Source organism: Manis javanica, chromosome 6, assembly GCF_040802235.1.
Source record: "Manis javanica isolate MJ-LG chromosome 6, MJ_LKY, whole genome shotgun sequence".
Lineage (NCBI taxonomy): Eukaryota > Metazoa > Chordata > Mammalia > Pholidota > Manidae > Manis > Manis javanica.
In genome coordinates this window covers 15243486-15263862 of record NC_133161.1, presented here as the reverse complement: position 1 = coordinate 15263862, position 20377 = coordinate 15243486, and the positions used below count along the sequence as shown (strand labels likewise).

Genomic DNA, 20377 nt, shown 5'->3' with positions numbered 1-20377 from the left:
ACATTTTGTTTAATCACTCTAACTCCAAACTCAGAAGCTAGATGTACAGGCCCTAGACCTATCAAAGAAGCTACAGACTGAATGTTTGTATTCCTCCAAATCCATATGTTTGAAACCTAATCCCCAGTGTGTATTTGGACGTGGGGACTTTGGGACGTGATTAGATCCTGAGGTTTCAGTCCTCATGATGGAACTCATGCCTTCATAAAAGACCCCAGAGAGCTCCACACCCCTTCCCCAGGCGAGGACACTAAAGATGACACGAAGACTCTCTGTGAACCAGGAGCAGTTCTCACCGGGCACCAAGTCAGCTGGTGCCTTGACCTTGGACTCCCCAGCCTCCAGAACTGTAAGAAATTTGTTATTAGGCTATAGTATTCTGTTATAGCAACTGAGTAGAGTAAGAGAGCTGCCCCCACATGCCCACCAATATTACGACTCGGATAAAGGAACTTCCCATGGCTTCATTATTGGGTTGTTTGAGTTCCATCCATAGAGGCTGGCTTAACAAGAAGATTTTGAGATTGGATTTTGACATGTACTGTCAGCTACTGACTGCACCTCTGTCAGCTTATTCCAAGCATTAGGAGCCTAAAATTTAATCTAAACATAATGATTCTTAATTTATGCCCAGGCTGAGCATCACAGAAAATAACATCTTCACTGAGGTTGTTTGTCTAAGTGTTTAGAAACAGTATGGGGACTCAACTATTTGAAGTTTTTATCTCCTCTCTGCCTTGGTTGACTAGCCCCTAACTTAGGAGGGGCAGCCCTAGTCGGGTGGAGCCTGACCACATATAATGATGTGACTTCAGTCAGCATGAGTCTGTCCATAGACTGGAAACCCCTTCCTTCTGATAAGGTCCCCGGGAGTTCTGGTCCAGGGATCCAATTCATGCCACATCTCAACCCTGGGATTTCACACTGAACAGTGTGAGGAGGCAGCGACCAGACCCCTCAACTCTCAGGACTGGCTAGCTAGAATCGCTCCAGTGATTAGAGCACCCACTTAACCCTCAATTTATAACCTGTCACTGGAAGATGAAGTCATGAGAGAGCATGTGGGAGAGAGAAAAGCAGGAAACATCCGCCGATACCAAAAGGGTCTGTACGACTCAGAAAGATGTTAATTAGTCAGGGGTATCCAAGAAAAATGATAAATTCTGAAGTTGGAGCTGAGATAAATATGTAAGAGAGAGGGCTCATTCCTCAAGTCCTCAGGTTTCTCCACACAGAGGCGGGGACTGTGCAGGAATAAACCTTTTCTCCCATATACTATCTCTTCTCCACAGCAGGAGATGCTCAAAGTTGATACTGTGGCCCCTGACTCCAGGGCCTGTTTCCTCAAAACAACTCAGATCCGACAATAACTGCAGTGTGCCCTCTTCTAATTCTCCCCAAACACCCAGCATCATTTCCACCTTAGATATTGGAAAATGTAGATTTTCCATGACATGCCTTGCTGTTACACACATCTTCTGCCTTTATTGGAAAATTTCTTCCTCTACTCCATGAGGAGGGAAATGGAGTTTTCTCTACTCATCTTTGAAAGTACAGATGAAGGTAAGAGTTCCACCTTAAATGTTGGAAAAACAGGGAGAGTTATTGTGACGCATCTGTTTAAAAGAAAGGATTGTTTAAAAGAAGGATATAGGGCAGTCCCAAATGTTTCCTCCCAATATATTTCTGAAGGTATTGGAAATTTTCCACACATATAAAATGCTGAATTTTTTTTAAAGCTGTGAGTATTTTTCTCACCGGCAGATGGCGATATAGTCTAGTTATTTGTAGAACAGAAGCCTAAGCAAGTTCAAATTAAAACGGTTTGAAGCCCATGCTTTCAGGAGGAAAGGGCAGTGCTTTATGTCTAGAAGCAGATGAGCAAAGTAAATAAATGATTAAACGGCAAACATCAGGATTTAACAAAGCAAAGGATTTCTGTCTGGAGCACAGTAATAAGCCCTTGCTGATCCAAGCGTGGTCTCTGAGCGGAACCAACAGTTACCGCCTGGCAGCTTGTTAGGAAAGCAGGATGTCGGCCCCCCACCTCACCCCGACCCCATCACTGATTCAGAATCTGCATTCTAACAGGATTTCCCAAGTGATTCATACACGCACATTAACGCTTGAGAAAATAAAAAAATCTGTGGTTCTTAACATTAGCTACATGAGAAAATAAACAGGAGGGTTCTACGGGGAAGGAGTCCGGCCCTCCAGGTTCTTAGTTATTTGTACTGTGTGGGGAAAACACCACGATCTTCTAAAAGCTGCGCAGCTTACGCTGATGTCCGGCCAGGCCTGAGAACCACTGCTTCAGCTCGGAGAGGGGCAGCCTTGGAGATCGTACGGGCAAGCTAAGATGCTGTGTCCAGAACAAATTCTCCTCTCAAATTCTCCCCTGCTGTGTTTCCTGCGCGAGCCTCAGACGCACCCTGAAACGACTCTAAGGACCTTTCTCTAAGTGTGCTCCCCAAGATGCCTGCCACAGACCCACCCGAGAGGCTTACTGAATGTGGACATTTCTGGGCCTTACCCCAGACCCACTGCATCGGGTTTTATAGGGCACAGCATTTTTAACAACTGTCTCATGTTTTTTATTTACACAAAAATTGCCCCACTGGACTCTGGCAAGGGAGTAAGAGTCACAAGCTCAAATAACATTTACCTAGAACTGAACACTAACTTTGGACTGAAATTTCCAAGTAAGAATTCTGATGAATTGTTGTTTCAAAGGTTCTTATACCTGAGGATGTCAATAAATACAGAGGTTATGTTACCACTCTCTGAACTTGTCCTAATAGCGAGTGGTCTCCCCTGTCTGAACAGAATATATCACAAAAGGTTTGAGCACAGGAAACTCCAGAAAGAGAAACTCCAGGTGTGAAGGGGTTTGGCCCATAGCTTCGCCTTCCTGGGTTCACTTGCCTTGTTTTCACTGCTACCCTCTGTCCTTCTTTGCCACTTTGTCTCAACTCTGGCTCATTTGGGTCCAAGGAAGAAAGGATGGGGGGAAAGTACGGAGGAAACAAGATTCAAGGGAGTTGAGGAATGGGAGAAACTCGCTCTAATTATGTTAAATGAGGATCACTTAATTCATCCTCTGCCTCCCCATTATAAGCTAAACCTACCCTCATCTACCACGTAAAGGGCGCGTTACCGCCACGGCTCGGGAGCGGGCCAGCCATACCGGAGGAGCCAGGTCATCTCTGACCATAACTCTTCCCTACGTCGTGGGATCAGGCTCTGCCTTCCTCAGACTGAAGATGGAACCCTAAATACACTAACGCAGCCCGAGGTCCATTTAAACGATTCCAACTGTGTACATAATGTGTTTGGATTTCTTTACAGCTTTCTCAACATTTCACGATGTGCTTAGAAACAGTTTTCTTTGAATTAGGCTTAGTAAAGAATCCTATTTTATAGAGGAAGCGTATAGAAATGTGAAGTTACGTAACATTCATTTTGATTTGGTTAGGCATACTTCTGAGAATCCTAGCTATTCTGGAAATGAACATCATTTGAGCAGCACATTCACAAGCCAAAATGTGTAAAATCAGAGTGAAGTCAATCAAGTCTTCTGTCTCTAGTAACTGGGCATTTTTATATGAATATCTTACTATCATCTCAATTCTTCAAATATGTCCCAACCTCTTTCCAAAATAATTCTTCCCTTTCCTGAATACCATCAATAACAAAGCCACTGTCCAGATAATCTGCTATAAAACCATGATAATTTACTTCCCTTTATGTATTCCATTCATCCCTCGATGCATCTATCTCCCCATCCACATTTCCATCCTTCAGTCCATCTATCCATTCACCATCCATCCACTCATCAAGCTGTCCATGGATCTACTCCTCTATCCAATTTATGCCTAAGTTATGTGAATGTTTCCTTACTTGCATATATTCTCAATACATTCAAATCAACCTTTCTTAAAGACGCTTCCATCATATTATTCCTTTGTTTAAAAAATATTTTTGAAAATTAAAAACTTTAAACAGCAAAAAAGGACTTATGACGGAATAAATCCAAAATCCTCAGCCAAATTTTAAGACACTGTTCCATAGTCTCACTCTAATCTTTAGTCCCATTCTTAAAAACTTAATATGCATGCTGTATTCATCATATTGTGCTCAGAATGAGTCATTTCCAACACATCTACTCTTCCATTCACACTGCTTATACAATTATTTTTTCACTACCATATGCCATGTACTAGGAATCATAAGTTCCAAGGTGCAGCCCCTGGCATTATAGAGCCTCTATCTTAGCAGTACACGCAGAGCACTTATGATGCAATTCACATAACACAGGTATGAGCCAAGGGTTATGGGAGCCTAGTGGACAGTGTGATTAATTTACAGAAATGGTTCAGAAAGGTGCTACTGAGCTTTAAAGGGTGAACAGGAATTTGCCACAGAAGAGAAAACAAAGCAGATTACTCCAGCTTTCTCTCCCCTGCAGGACTAAGTAATGTCCACCTTCAACTTTAGCCCCTTCCCTGGCACCATTTCCTTAGTGCTCCCAAGTCACTGCTTGCCTCTCAAATTCCACAGCACTTTCAGTTTGATCCACTCACTTTGGAACTTACAGTTAATGTTGTTTGAACTATTTTTCCCATTTACCCCTTTGGTATCATTAACAAATAAGATGTCCTCGATATTCACTTAAGCTTCCTTGAGCTGTTTTCTATTTAGTGAATTAGGACGTAACATTAGATGATCTCTGAAGTCCCCATCATTACTAATTTACACAGAAAGTGAAACAGGAACGGGCAATATTTTAACTGGACTGTCCACTCCTCAAAGGCAGGGATCACCTACAAGTTTCTAAATGCCCTAAGGAAAAAAGCTTATAATGACTTAATAAATGCATTTTATATAATGACTCAAGATAAAATATATTTGGCATTAGTTAGCATGCAGTGCTCTGGTGGTCAAAAGCACCGAGCCAATTATATTGGCTTTGCTCCATTTCATGGTCCCCAACCCTCATTACACTATAGGAGACCAGACCCAGAGAGTGGGTGAGGGTCAGGGCAAATCAAACCTCACTCCCAAGGACCCCTGCAGGCCCTCCCCAGTGACAGTCTTAGGGTCACCATCATTACAATATGAAGATCACTCAGCAACTCAAAAAATAAAGATGTTGAAAACAGATTATTTCTCTGCTTATGACATGTTTCTTTTCCCTGCTCTCTACAATGTTAACAGAGATCTTTATATACAGCAAGCTATCAAGAATTTTTAAGAAAGGGAGGAAAGAAGGAATGGCATTTTCCTTAAATTACAAGCTCCCATCAAAGAAGCTTTATTGTAATGAACACATTCGGGAAAATGCCCAGTAGCTTTAGTAATAAAATCATCTCGGAGTGCTGGGTCAGTCCCACTTACGTGACTCCCTTCTTTACATGGTGCGAATACACAGTTTGGATTCTTTAGTTGCTTATTGGGAAACTTCAAGGAATCTTACCTCAAAATGTAAAATGACATTTACAACTTAATGGATAGAGAAAATATGTTGTCATCCAATCTACATGAAAATAGAGAAAAATCAAAGCCCACAGAAAAGAGTTGATATTCGAAGCCTTAGAGAATGGGAAGAGAATTAGACTTGGAGACAAAGACTTGAATTCTATAAGAAATTCTGTCCTTCAAAGATCGTGTCACTTTAGCTATGTCATTAAGCTTAACTTTTCTAAGGCTATTTCTTTATCTTCCAATGGGATGAATATTAATTATACTGGGGGATTTGGGCAAGGGCCAAATGAAGCCTGTTCCGGTGATATATTTTTTAAAGCATTGGTGGTATGTTTGTTATGTTGAGGATTACTGTGAATGAAAAGTCATTGTTCTCTGCATCCTCTGAGGATGGGGACAAAAGTAGTCAGGTCTAACTTACAATAGGAAGAAAGAAACCTAAGTTTGTAAGATTTCTTCTAACTGTAAGAGTTGAGAAACCCTGAAACATTAACTAAGAGAGATTCTAGGATGACCTTTTTTGAATATCTGTAAGGAAAATGTCAGCAGTTGGTAGAGTCTTACTGGAAAGCAAAGGGATAAATCATAGACCTCTAGGTTCTTCCTAGCCCTGCGATGTGTAAGGCTACCCCATACTAGAGTAATAATAACCCTGTCCCTGAGAAACTGGTGGTCTCCCAATGCTTGGGGTCCTAGGTGGTGGAATTGTATTTCCAAGAAAGCACTGAAGCTTCCAAGTTAATCTCATGGAAAATGACTTACCTGGTTGCCTCCACTCTTGGGGTTCACAAACACAAGCAAGGGTTTCATGAGAGGTGAAGAGATAGGTTTTATCACGAAAGGACGACCTTTGTTCTCCTGCTGAAGGAAGAGAGCAACACCATTGAGGCATACACCCATGACTCGAAAGACAGCCCCAAAGCAGTGAAGTGCTACCAGCACCATCCCTGATCCTGGCTCCCCTCACCCAAAAAAGCTACATCTTGTTTCACAGGGCAGAGGTTACTCTAAATCGAACATGCCATGTAAAGCTGAGATGACAGTAGCTCAAGCTATAATTTGCCCCTCAGAATTAAGCCATGCTTTTGATTTTCTTCTACACTCAAAGCATTCTAGAAATGTTAGAATCTTATCTTCATCATCGTTGGAATACCACTTCCACAGACAAATGCAAATGCTCTCTGAAAAGGCAGGAGCTTATTTATTTACTTTTCAAGAGATAGAAAGAATTCCAGTGTGGCTAGAGCACAGTGAAGGAAAAAAGAGTGGTAGAAGACATATCAGAAAAAAAAGCTCGGACCAGATGATGCCAGACAGAGGCAGCTATGGAGAGAGGATGCATTTCATCAGGACATAATCCTGAAACACTTACTTCGGTTCCTCTTTTACTGGCTTTTCTTTTAAAGCTTGTTCGCTTCTTCTTCCGATTTGAAGCCTTCAGAGAATTCTGTAGGGAAAGAAGGAAACAGCTCAGCTCAGAGGCAAATAGCCCAGGAGCACTCCCATGCAGAACCATGTGGAAGATGATACGCAGCACATGCTGTTTGACTGCATGCTTCTCATGCTTTGACACTTCCAAGCCACCGTTCATGGGTAAGCCACAGACAGCAACCAGTCAAGTGCTTCAGAGCGAGCGACTGACTCCCCACCACACGGAGAAGCAGGGAATTAGAAGCCTGGAGGCTCTCATGGACTCACATAACAACACATGTTATACCTGCCAACCCTCCCAGTAAAAATGGAAGAATCCCAATTTCTCTGAGGGGCTCCAGTCTCCCGCCCAACCAGGTCCGTCTCCCGCCCAACCAAGTTCAAGTTCATCTCCTGGTATGGAGATCACCTATGTGGAAATGTAAAAAAGGAGGCCATTTTTCACGTTTTTCTTTTTGCTTTTTCTGTTTATTTTTCTTTTGGTAATGACCTGTTCTAGTAATAGGCATAAAATGACTCACCCCAATGGAATCCTATCAGTATTGATGACTGAGTTTTAAAATACAAAGACTCACCTTAATTTTTAATAGTAGAGTGGCTGTTATTGCTTCCTTTATTTAAAGATCTATTGGTTTAAAAAGTCTTCCCTCCCCTGGCAGCCTTGATTTTTTTCCTCTCTAAGGGATGCCTCCAACTCCACTGTGAAATACGGTGACCCCAAATTTACTCTCTTGTCTTTCTCTTTCAAGGGATTTTATGAACCACAACTTTGTGATCACTTCAACTAGCCATCTACTCTTAATATTTGATACAGATGCTTTGAGAAGAACCTCTCTTTGTGGACAGTCACAACTCACTGGTTGAGGACAAAGCAAAATCAGATTTTATTAGTGGAGAGTCAACAATTAGACTTTCTTCTTCACAAAGGTAAGATGTTACTACATCACAGATATTTAACAAAGTGCTGAGAGCCTGAAATACAGAATTCTGAAAAGTTTATATAAGTCTATATGCATGCTTTACTTGAGCAGTTAGAGTTTCAAACAGCTAGAAGAAACTTAGATATTTATTTTTCTACTTTTTAGGGGACTTTTTCTTAGAGCATTCAAAATAACCTTGGTCTAGAATATATCTTAACACATTCAAATGAGCAAGATTGAAACTATTTACTTGTTTAAAACTTTCATTTGGACCATGGAAGAAAATAAGTTGACATGTAGCCTATGCTCACCAAGGATGAAGGTAACTTTCTTGAACTACCCTTTGTTCCAAAATTCTCCTCCTCCATCATATTAAAAGAATATTCAGGTTCTCTGAGTCTCACCAGAAAAAAGTTCCAGAAGTTCATGGGTTCCTGACCCCAGGTTCTCATCACTCACTCTAGATTATTCTTCTCCTGCAATAGATCTCCAAGTTTCTGAATTCCTTTTTAAAGAGATCTATTGTTATGTTCCTCTTCGGGGAAACTTCTACATTGTTAAGATATTTGCTATACTTCGACTACTTGCAGTTTGTTGAAAAGGGAAGAAATATTACTTGGAACCTTTCAAATGTTTCCTCAGTCAGATGTTCCAAGAAGAATGCTGGCAGCCATGAGGCCGGCGGGATCAGCATCTGTCTGACGACAGTGAGGCTCTGAGTGGTTCTCAACCACCGCTGCGCACTGGCCCCACTCGGAGCACTTTAAAAATGCTGATACCTGCACCCCATCAAATATTCTTATTTAATTTTCTCAGGGAGGGGCCCAGGCAAAGATATTTCTTAAAAACTCCCCAGGCAATTCCACTGTGTAGCCAGGGTTGAGAACCTCCATTTGAAGTAGAAGGGCGAAGTGAGGAGGCTTACATTCTGGGGTAAGGCCAAAAACTATGGGATGCAAGCATGACTTCTGGAATCTACAAGACTGGGTATGAATTCTGGAGGTTCCCTGGTACCAGATCTGTGGCCTTGGCCAAGTCAGTCAGACTTTTGATAGAACAGTTTCTTAATTTAAAATGAAAGTGGTAATACCTACCTCACAGGAAAGTTGTGAACTTTAAGTGAGAAAAGGTATGTGAAACAGTTAGCTTGATATCCATCCTGTGATAAACCCACTTCATAAATGTTGGCTGCCTCCTTCACAGCTGTCTATATCCCCAGCACCTAGCACAGAAACCTGGCACATAGTAGGATGCTCAAATCACTGTTGAAATAATGAGTCAGTCGTATAATTTGCAACATTTACTGAGTCTCTCCTGAGTCTGGGAAGGATCCTTAGGAAGTGAATGCTGGTCTCCTACCTTCTTTGTTTAGGTTCATTTACCGCTGAGAGCAATGTGAGATGCCAAGTGGCCACAGGAATACGCTACGGGCCTTGGACTTGACAGGACTCAATAAATAAACTCCAAGAGGTAGGTCTGATGGATTAGGCTAAGATTGTTTCCCGAACTTGCCTGATCATATAAATCACAGTTTTTGAGATGCTTCTGATGATCAAGCATGTCTGGGAAACAGAAAAACATGTTAAATTAAGTCTTGATGTCTGAAGACAGAGGAGGCAAGGAACTCAAATAGGAAACAGACACACGAAAAGGCCTTTTTTAACACAGATGTAGCAAATACAGGTGCTTCTGAGCCTCACCACACCAAAGGCCTCTGTGGCCCTCTCCATCTCACAGAACAAGAAGGAGGCAAAGATCAAACTCAGTGGCTGACCTACAGCACCTGGACGCTCCTATGTGAGCTCCGAGTAAGCTTACAGCCCTACGGATAGTCAAACAACAGAAGATAAGCAGTACGGAATTTCACAGCACGCCTCACAGTTCCCAAGGCTTCCTTCTATCCACGTGTAAATGTGGATCTCTCTAAATATATAACCCCTTTCAGATGGCAGCATAATACAGTAACAGATGGAAGAGTGGCAGATCTGTGTTGTGTTTCAGCCATGACAAGACAAGTCAGCAGACTTGTGAATCTACACTGAAACAATACTGGGTCGGTGTTGTTGGGAAAGTCAAACAGAATAGCATGTTTTCAGGAATGCAAAGATTATACCAAGAAGCTATTGTGTAGAATTGCTGGTGATGTATTCAAGAAACTTCTCATACTTGTCCTGTGTTCTAGAACAAAGCATCCTGTTATCAAGGGCAGCCAACACAGTGATACAAAGGGTTCGCTTTGCAAGTTCAACACTATCTGAACAGAGGGACGCTGTACCCTCATTTGGATTTTCGCATTCTTCTAATTCCAACAGCATGCCCCTGTACAGTCTATGCCCATTCTTTTGTTAATAGCCCAAGGAAAGATAAAGGCTTTTTGTTCTCTTGTACCAGGTATCAGGGCAGTATCACCTTGCCACAGAAATACCCTATAAACAAAATCTCTGTCATCATTATGGCTCCTTCCTGGGCTGTTAGGAAATGCCTGTGGGTGAATCACTCAACTGTGAGTGAAGCTTAACTACCTGGTATTACTCTTCAGGGTTTTCCCACATTAGATGATCACAAAGGACTGCTTATAACAACGGATCTAAAGAGAAGATATCTCACTTCACCCAAATGAAGCTTCCCCCCATCATACACTGGACAAAAGTCGGATGGATGGTAGGAGGGAGTGTCATGGACTGTCTATTAAAGAGTATTCTCTCTCTGTCCTGCTCCAGAAGCACCACACCAAAGCTTTTTGGGGACAGTCAGGCAGAAGAATAAAGAAAACACATTCCAAAAGTTAAGGACAGGGTCTCAGCAGCTTCTCAGGTATTTGGCTAAATCTCAGCAAGTATTCCTTAACCTTCAGAATCAACCAAAGGAGACGGCTTGGCAACTCTGAGGGCTATTTTTGGTCACCAGTATTGTGGGTCATGGTCTCCAGAATTTTAAGATTATCAAAAAGAATAAGGACTACCACAAAAAAAGCCCATACAGGCTAGAAAGGAGATGACTACAGTGTTTTTAAGTAGATCATTAGAAATAATATAAAAATCCATCAATAGGAAATTGGCTAAATAAATTGTAATATAACCATAAAATGGAATATATATAGCAGTTACTTTCACACAAGATTCTTTTTTTTTTTAAGTAAGAAAGGCTTTAAAGATTTAACTTGTTTAACCAACCAAAATTTTAGCCTCCAACATTTTTAGTCGAGAGGAGAAATGCTGACATCTTTAAATATATATGTGACTTTAAATATATCAACAGATTCAGCAGTATTTCAAGGCGTACTTGGAGCACAGGTAGACCCCAGGTTGTGGCCCCTACTCTGTCTCTTTCCACCCTCTCCCTTAGAATCATCCTCTTTCCACGCTCTTTCACTGTCATACAGATGGCTCAGAGATGAACAACTTCTGTCCTGACCCAGGTATGGCTGTTCAGTGTTCTCATCTGTTGACGTACAACCTTTATTTGATACCTATACTTCTAAGCCAGCAAAAAGGAAAATAACAAGAGCTAACATTTATTGTTTACAATGAGGCAACTACTGTTCTATTTTTTGCTTTACTTATTGCTTTTGTTATTTTTTTTTAGCTCATTAGTCTTCATGAAAGCCCTATGAATTGGGTACTAGCATTATTTATACTTTGCAGATGAGAAGCTGAAACAGAAGACTTAATTGTTTAAAATTATACAAGTAACTAAATAGCAGAGCAAGGTTATGAATCCAGGCAGTGGGGCTCATAAGCTAGAGGTTTTAACCACTACTATATTGGCTGTCCCCCAAGCTCATCATATGCCAAAATTAAATTGATTAAATTACTTAATGGTTTTGGAACCCATAGGAGCAGGGACCACCAAAATTTTAAAGCTATCTGACTCAGCAAGGCAGCTAGGCAGCATGGCATATCATTAAGAGCTTGGTTCCCAGAATCATAATTCCTAGGTTCAAATACCACCTCAAGCTACTCAATGACTGTATGGCCCTAGACAATTTACTTGGCTTCTCTATCCCTTGTTTTCCTCAGTTGCAAAATGGTAGTAATTGTATATCTGCCTTATAGGGTAATGTGATAAAAAGAGATACTGAATGTACAGTACTTAAAATATTTTCTAACACATATGAAAGCATCATAAATGTTAGCTCTCCTTATTCTTACAATTGTCCTGAATCCTGGAAGACAATAAAAGGTGCATGATGAAAAAACTGGGGCTTCAGCATCCAGACTATGAACTATAAATCTATAAATACCATCTCCCATTAAATGTAGCCAAAATTTCTTAGAGAAATGGCTGATTCCAGGTATGGACAGGAAATGCAACAAGATGATCCTGGCACATGTTATTCATGAAGCCAAGAAAGCCATCAAAACACTCATGGCTCATGAGAAATGGAGACAGGAGCCACTTGGAAGGGGTTCTAACTGTCTGAAGATAGAATATGAATATAAGAAGAAGGATGATGTTGATGGTTTGAAACACATCATATATATGTGTGCTTAACATATAATGTATTACAACATATACTATAACATATAATGATATAAGTTCATCATTCATAATGATATTTTTCCAAAAGCCAATGTCACCACCAGCACTCTGAGCCACTGAAAGAAGCTGCTATAGTACCAACTTACTACTCTGAAAATTTACAAAGGTAAAAGTTTAAGCATTTGTCATATACTTGCGGGTAATAAGAGTAAGGTCTCTTTATAGAAAAATCAAAACTAAAACATGAAGAATAAAAACTAGAAAATCACCCTTTCACAACTCCTAGCAATAGATTTAGGTACTAATCCTTAATGGATAAAATAATAAATGAAAGGCTGATGGCACCTTTATGTTAGACTAGGAGGATAGCTCCCAAACTCACTGGTCAATCTTCGGTTTTTTTGCTTAGCTGAATAATTCTTTTAATCATCAAAATAAATACTTATTGGTGCTATTTTTTTTCACTTGGATTATCTTCGTTGATGAATCTTATTAGATTGATCAACAACCCGACATTATGTTCCTTTGAAAGCCACACCATAAAAAATACCTTTTGATGAAAAATTAAACATGAATCTAATTGAGTCTATATTGCTAAAGATTATTTTACAGGAAAAAATGGCAATCATGGAAATCATTTCAAAACACAATAAGGAAATAAACGGCATACAAAATAAGAGGAGATTGTTATAGAATAAAAGAGACTTAAGAGATATGGCAACTAAAAGGCAGTTGTGGACTTTGGATCCTGATTTGAAAAAATAACCATAAAAAAGATCATTTGAAACAGTCAGAAGATATTTGAAGGATTACTTTTAATGGGTGAGGTAATAATACGTGGTTGTCCAAAATGTTACCTTTTAGAGAAGCAAAATGAAGGATTTACAGACTAAATGATATGCTAAGATGTGCTTTAAAATACTCTAGCAAAAGAAAAAAAAATACCTCCACTTCCAGGGAGATGGAGTACATGGGGTGGGGCCAGGAGAAAAACGGCTGTGGTCATGAAATGGCAACATGAGGGACACAGGTGGGGACAGACTGTTGAGTATCTTGACCAAGTCAGTGTCAACATGCTTCTTGTCATATTGTACTGTAATACTGCAAGATATTTCCATGGAGGAAACATCTGTAAAGTGGACATGGGATCACTCACCATTATTTCTTACAACTGCATGTGAATCTCAAATGATTTAATTAAGAAAAAAGAAAATAATGGTGTGGCAAGGGATAGATGAAAAACAATGGCAGAAAAGTTTATGGTCACAGGAGAATTCATTATCTTCTCTCTTCACTTGCTGGGGAATTTCATTAACGTAAAATTTTCTTAAAGTTTAGAAAGGTAAACTTACAATTTCCCTGCCAAGTGGTATTGTCATCTGATTTTCCAAACTGGTCTAGATCCAGTCTTCCCAAATCCCACACCTCTAGGTTATCCCACACACTTTTACTAGTTGTTTCCTTTCAAATTTTTATTCTTATTCCCTTACTTAAAAGGATAAAGTTCATAGGCATCAAAAATCCATCTTCCTCACAAATATGAAACCAGATTTCAATGAAAATGGGTTACTTTAACTGAATATTTAATATAAAGCTCATAGAGACATTACCAAATTTTAGGGGAAAAACACACCTTATGCTCATCCCCTTACAAAGCTTCCAGTGCATTCTAACTAGTCTCACAGCCCCATTCACATAACACTGGACACAGTACACTTGCTCAGGCTATTTTCCTGCCTGCTATTTCTTCTCTTCTCCACTAACTAAATCCCATCCATCTTTAAAGATGCAGAATAAAACCCCTTGTGAGGCTCTCCCTGATCCTCAAGATAACTACAGTTGACCCTTGGACAATATGGGTTTGGATTGTGTGGGTTCACTCACATATGGATTTTTTCCAATAAATAAATTAGAAAATTTATTGAAGATCTGTGACAATTTGAGAAAACCTTTTCTCTAGCTTTAAGAATACAGTACATAATACATATAACATAATCAACCGGTTCTGTTAGAGCTTCCAGTCAACAGTAGGCTATTAATAGTTAAGTTTTTGGGAAGTCAAAAGTTATACATGGATTTTCAACTGCATGGGAGCAGAGTGGGGGTGTTGGCACCCCCCAATACCTGCATTGTTCAAGGGTCAACTGGACACAGGTCTTCAGAGCAAGGCTCATGTATTATAGCACAATGAGTAGTAGCCTTCCTGACATCATTGAAGTTTTCAATGAAAATGGGTAAATTTAACTGAATATTAAATATAAAGCTCATAGAGAGATTACTAAATTTTAGGGTAAAAACACACAAAGAAGTAAAAATGTTAGATTTTAAAGTAACATTAAATTGGTAATCAGTACACGTGAATTTCAAACCCGGTTCTAAAATTAAACTTTATGTCACCTTGGGCAATTCATTTAACATCTCTTGGCATTTGGCTCTAGAATTCAGGATGAAAGGACCAGACTCCCCGTTTTTTAATGCGGAGATACTATACTTGCCTAAGGAAAAGATTTCCCAAGGGATTCCATGGACTGTAACTTGGAATGAATATTAGTCATCAACAAAGGCTAAGCTTTATATAAAACATGCAAAGCAATACAGTGCCCTGATCCACAGTTTTTAAATAAAATTGAGTCAGTGATAATAAACAGCATGAGGGTTTTGGAGACCACATGAGTAGAACAGCCATACCTTTTAAAGACAGTACAGTTAATTAGACTTCCTAAGATACCCGCACCCTAGGGGAGGTATAATCTTCTCCCTGTGGCATGACAAGTGCCATCCCATAATTTGGAGCTAACTGTCTAAGATGTGTAGTACAAGGTAGAAATTTTTCTATCGAAGATTGACCTTGTTGAGAAAACACTAAGGTTTACCAGAATACTGCAGCGAGACTCTACGACAGAAAATACAATGAGATTTGAATATAGAATGAGATTAGGCAGGAAGAGGACAAATTCTACTCTGCCTTAAGAAAAGTATTGCACTCTAAGCAGCCATTGGGTATTTAGGAAGTTCATGACCCACAGTCTGCTGTTCGGGTGGGTAGTGGTGGTAATCTCAACCAAACAATGAGGCTTGCACAGTTTGCCCCCCACCCCCACCATCCACTCCCTGGGGACGCCCAGGCTGGAAGAGAAGAGAGCTGTATAAGAATCGGCTGTACCCACCACTAGTACTTAATGAACTCAGAACACACATCAAAGACAGTATTGTGAGTGGGAAGGAGAGCTTCCTGCTGCGGAACTTTGATTTCTGTAGGAAGAGGATGTTGGTTCCATGAGAGAGCCCAAAACAGTAAAGAGATGGGCTAATGACACGAACTGGGAAAGCTAGGCATGGGGCCGTGGGGATGATGAGCAGAGATCGGAAGGACCCAAAGACTAGTAAGGGAGAAAAGCAGGAAGCAGCATTTACTTTTTCTCTGCAACTGGCACAGCAGTACCAGGGTCCTGGCAGTTACCTGAGGTTTCTTCACCTTAATGATCCAGGTGGGCGGGACAATCACAGCAGCATGAGCCCCCAGGGAGCAGGGTTCCTCAATGTGGTGCAGCATGAAGCAGGTCACCTTATTGTGGAACTGAAGAGAAAAACAGGCCAATAAACAATTCCGTGCAAAGGGCAAGGAGGAATAAGTACATGTACACACACGCACGCACGCACACACACACACACACACACACACCAGCCCCTGGAGCTTCTAGACCAGGTTCCATATTATTCCACTTTACAAACTAATTGCAAGAAAGGACAAGGCCAGCAACAACTTCACAACCTTTTAATAGGATGTTTATATAAAGATGTTAGTGTCTTGGAATGTTCTATGAATCTGAACTTTGTACATTATTTTGTTTCAGTTGACTTGCGCTGATCACAGACATGGTAGGCAAGCGGAAAGGCGGTGCCTGCCATCTGCCTCTCCCTTTTCTAGCCACAGACGTAAATCCTTCCCAGGTAGTCATTCCGGTTTGAGGGACCCAGGACAAAGTAAAATGTCTCTTCTAGAGAGAAGTTAATCCAAGAGGTAACAAAGAACAAAGAGATGGCTTCTGCTGGGTTTGTTTAGGGCTGCATAAATAATAGAATAGCCACATTACTTTTGGCAAGTCTAAAATGATTTTTATTTTTGAAAGGAAGTAAATGCAGCTTAATAATCATAACAATACCTCAGTATTAGGGGCTTAACTCTATACCCCAACAGACTGAAGGCCCTTAGGCCAATCATATTTTCAATCATCTTTTGTACAGCTATAAAGTAATAATGATGTGTAGTAACATTTGTTTTCTAAAAAACAAAATCCACATTTCACAATAATTATGAGTCTTAAAATTTTAATCACAGTGATTTTTAAAAAATTTAACATTAGTTTCTACTTGGATTATACTTATGTGACCACATAATTTATCATCTTAATGAACACTTTTAAGAGTGCAAGGGAGCATAGATAATAATTATGTTGAAACAGACATAAATTAGGACTGTCTCAGGAAAACTGGCAAAAATGGCCATGCCAATTATCACAGCAGAGCAATTTTGTCTTCATTTCTGCAAATCTTCACCATCTGACATGAACCAGTAGCTAATTACTAAGTCAATTAAGCATGAAATACAAATAAATAATTAATAATTCCCCTACTGCCACTTATTTGTAATCTGCAAATAGTTAGATATACCTAAGAAATATTATTTGAGTTACCTTATTTAAAAAGTGACTTTTCTTTTTGGCAATTCAAACATCCCCCAAATGTACGGCCATTGCATTTCTAAAATCGTCACGATCTCAAGAGATTGTGTATTTCAACTCCCTCAGTTTATACCTGAGAATATCCACTCTAGAGAGACTAATGGGTGTGTCCCAAACTGCATAACTTTGAATTGAGGGAGTCAGGACCTGAACCCAGGAAACCCAGCTTTCAAACCCTGGTTTCTTTTTTTATTTTTGCTGCAGAAAATGCCCATAGAGGGCACTTGTTTGACATGAGATACCCTAGAAGGGATTACCTGTAGTGTTAAAATATAACACCACCATAAATTTTCTTAAAATGTTTCATATTTCTAGTCCTTCAAAATCACTTCTACAACATGGGTCCCTGGTAAACTGAGAGGCACTGGCAAAGGTCTGCCACCGTGGTCCAGTGAAAGTTGTCTTGTACTGATCCAGCTGGACTGTTGATCAGTAGAAAGAGCACATATGTTCACTGTAAACCAGGATTGACTGACCCCAGATGAGCCATCGACCCACAGCCTGGTAGCTACGGGGGTGGGAGCAGATGCAGCCTGTGTGAGCACCATGCTGCCAGTGATGCCTCCCAGCAGCAGGGTCTGACCACATCAGGCAAACTGGCAGCAGAGAGACTGCTGGGGACACCTGGCCCCCAAATCTGCTTCCTCCTCTCTAGGTGGAGATACTGCCTTGATGGTATAGTTTCATCCAAGGACTAAGATGGCCTTATATTTGTGAACGTGTTCTTAAACACAGCAAAAAGATGACTTGTGTAACAATTAACTGATAGGAGATGGAAATGCCAAGAATAAGAAATGTGGCAGGACAGTGACACAGAAAGCACTGAGCTTTCCAACCAATGCATCCCTCCCTAGGGATGGAGGCCGAGAGAAACTATGCTAGAGAGATTATTAGGTTCAATCCTATGTAATTCAGAAGTTTTTGACCCATAAAAATGTCAACTTCATTTCAACTAAATACATCTACTCCTGCCCATCGTCTTGTTTGCTAGTTAAATCTGATGTGTGTAGAGTGCCGCAGTCGTCCTGCAAACCCTTAACCTAGCTGAAACCCCACAGCCCTCTCTTTTCAGGTTGGCTGTGCAATGATGGGACTATTTATCCCCGTTTTTATAGTCATTCAAAAGAGTAGGTGAACTGAAAGACTGGAGCCGGGGTCCACAAGCATTTTCTATAGAGGCCCAGACAGTAAATATTTTAGCCTTATGGGTCCATACTGTCTCCGTTTTAACTATTCAACTCTGCCCTCATATGTTGAAGTGGCCATAGACAATGCATAAATGGATGGGTATGGCTGTACACCAGAAAACTTTATTTTCAAAAATAGGCAGAACAGTATTATGGGCCATACTTTGCCAACCCATGAGTTAGAGTATATGTGTCTGGTTTTAAAAAAGAATAGCTACATAGGCAAATAAGTGAGAAATGAACCATCTGCTTGTGACAGAGGTGTTAAAAAATGGAAAACGGATACTTAGAAAGTAAACAGAGAAATTACTATTGGATCCTAAAGAATATGTAAGTTCAGATGCAAGGAAGAGTTGAATTTCCAACCTAAGGAGGATACGTGACCACCCTCATCCTAACACAGCTCCATAAAAAATGTCACCCACATCAAAAACAGAACCCAGACCTACACGCCAGTGTTAGAGGGCTTATCTAATGTTGCATGTGGCTTGGTTCCTAATGTTGCAGCTTCCTTTCGTAGGAGAAGTTGTCAACAATCTAGTATAGTTGAAAAAAGTGGTCAAGGAGTGAGAAGTCATCAATTCTAGACCCAGGGTTAGAACCAGGGGAGGATTTTCCAGTCTCTGATCCCAGGGTTCATGTTTGTAAAGGAAGGAGTTAATTTTTCTCTAGTTTTTCCTAGGTCATCCATGCTATAGTTCTATAGTTCTATTGTTCTATGCTTCAAGGATCCTATGTGAGAGAAACAGTACTTAAGTTCTGCTTACGGGAACCCAAGCAATGACAGAAGTCTGTTTTGAGAAAACATGAGCCCACTTTGTTTCATTTTGTCCCCAAACTTACCGCCTGCTTGCACCAGGAACAGCTGATAGCCACAATCTCTTTACTATGGAAGGAGAATTTTTGCTGGAAACCCTGGGATGTTATGACAAGAGATAGAGAGTTTAAAACCACACCAATCACAGAGCGCGTTTGCTCTCCTAAAGTCCAAAGTGAGCACAGGCAGAACTCCTCCCCCGACTAGAGGTCACTATACAGCAAACGGCACGTTCAGCACTTACGTTCCCCACCTTTCCCCCACAGGAACTCCCTATTCCTGAATCAGCTGGAGCGGGGAGGCACCAGTATTTGCTGTACCACTAACTACTCAAAAAGAGTTGACTTTTTTCCCCAAATGAATGAGGTTCTGATATGTTCTTATTATTAGAAAAGCCACTCTTGGTTCACATGGGTCTTCATAACGGTGGTCAGCCATCTTGGAGGTTCTCTACAACTTCAATTTCTGAGACCCCCACAAAGAGAGAAATTGTGGATCAGGGAGTTAGGACCTAGAGGTCAGAGTCTGGGAGAAATTCAAGGGTGCAGGATGGAATTCAAACACGTTCATCCTTCCCTTGGGATGTCATGACTCAAAACAAGAAACTTTTAACTTTTATTCTTCCTCAGCAAGCAGCAGTGAGATTAATGGAATGGTAAACACAATTCTCTTAAGGGAACAAACAGAATTACTTTTCCATCAAGAATGGAAGAGATGCTTTTTGGCTGCTGACGTCCCTAAATAATTACAAGAAGTATGCAGTAATGCTTGAAGAATTTCTCTCAGCCTTCCCAAACCTCATCCATTTCTCTTGCCTGTGAAATCTAAACCCAAACAACCTAATAATGCAGGGCCATGACAAAAAAATTTTATAACAGCGCTTCTGTAAAGAGGTTAAAAGAAAACGAAGATGTGATGGGCAGGAAAGCTATTAAGGTATTGGATGAGTAAGTCTTGCTTAGTGTTTACAGATCATTTTAAGTTAAAAAAAATCAATTTACACATTTTTAGAAGAAGTCCCAATGGCATCTTGCAGTCCCAGGAATATCCCCCTGCCCGCAGCACGGTGTATGCTATGGAGCATTTCCTCCTTTCTGAGATTCTTGCCTCCCACGGTTCCCTAAAGCTCATCCCGGCTCTCCATCTCCAGCCACTTCTCCAGTCTCACGCATGCGCACATCCGACCAGGACCAGTTTCAGTCCTCTGTGCTCTGCAATCCCTCCTTAAATCCTTCTCTTTTGCCCCAACCTCAAGTCTCACTTCCACAAATATGACCTCTTAACATCAGACTCTCCTGGACTTGGGAAGAATTT

The 20377-nt window shown here is 40.6% G+C and overlaps 1 protein-coding gene across 1 annotated transcript in view; it reads right to left on the bottom strand.

The window, feature by feature from the left end:
- The window catches only part of DGKI (diacylglycerol kinase iota), a 403345-nt gene that overhangs the window by 176838 nt on the left and 206130 nt on the right, over positions 1–20377 (bottom strand). The window contains 4 exon segments of the mRNA XM_073238393.1: positions 6247–6345; positions 6857–6931; positions 15778–15894; positions 19090–19161. Coding sequence (XP_073094494.1) covers positions 6247–6345; positions 6857–6931; positions 15778–15894; positions 19090–19161 — 363 coding nt within the window.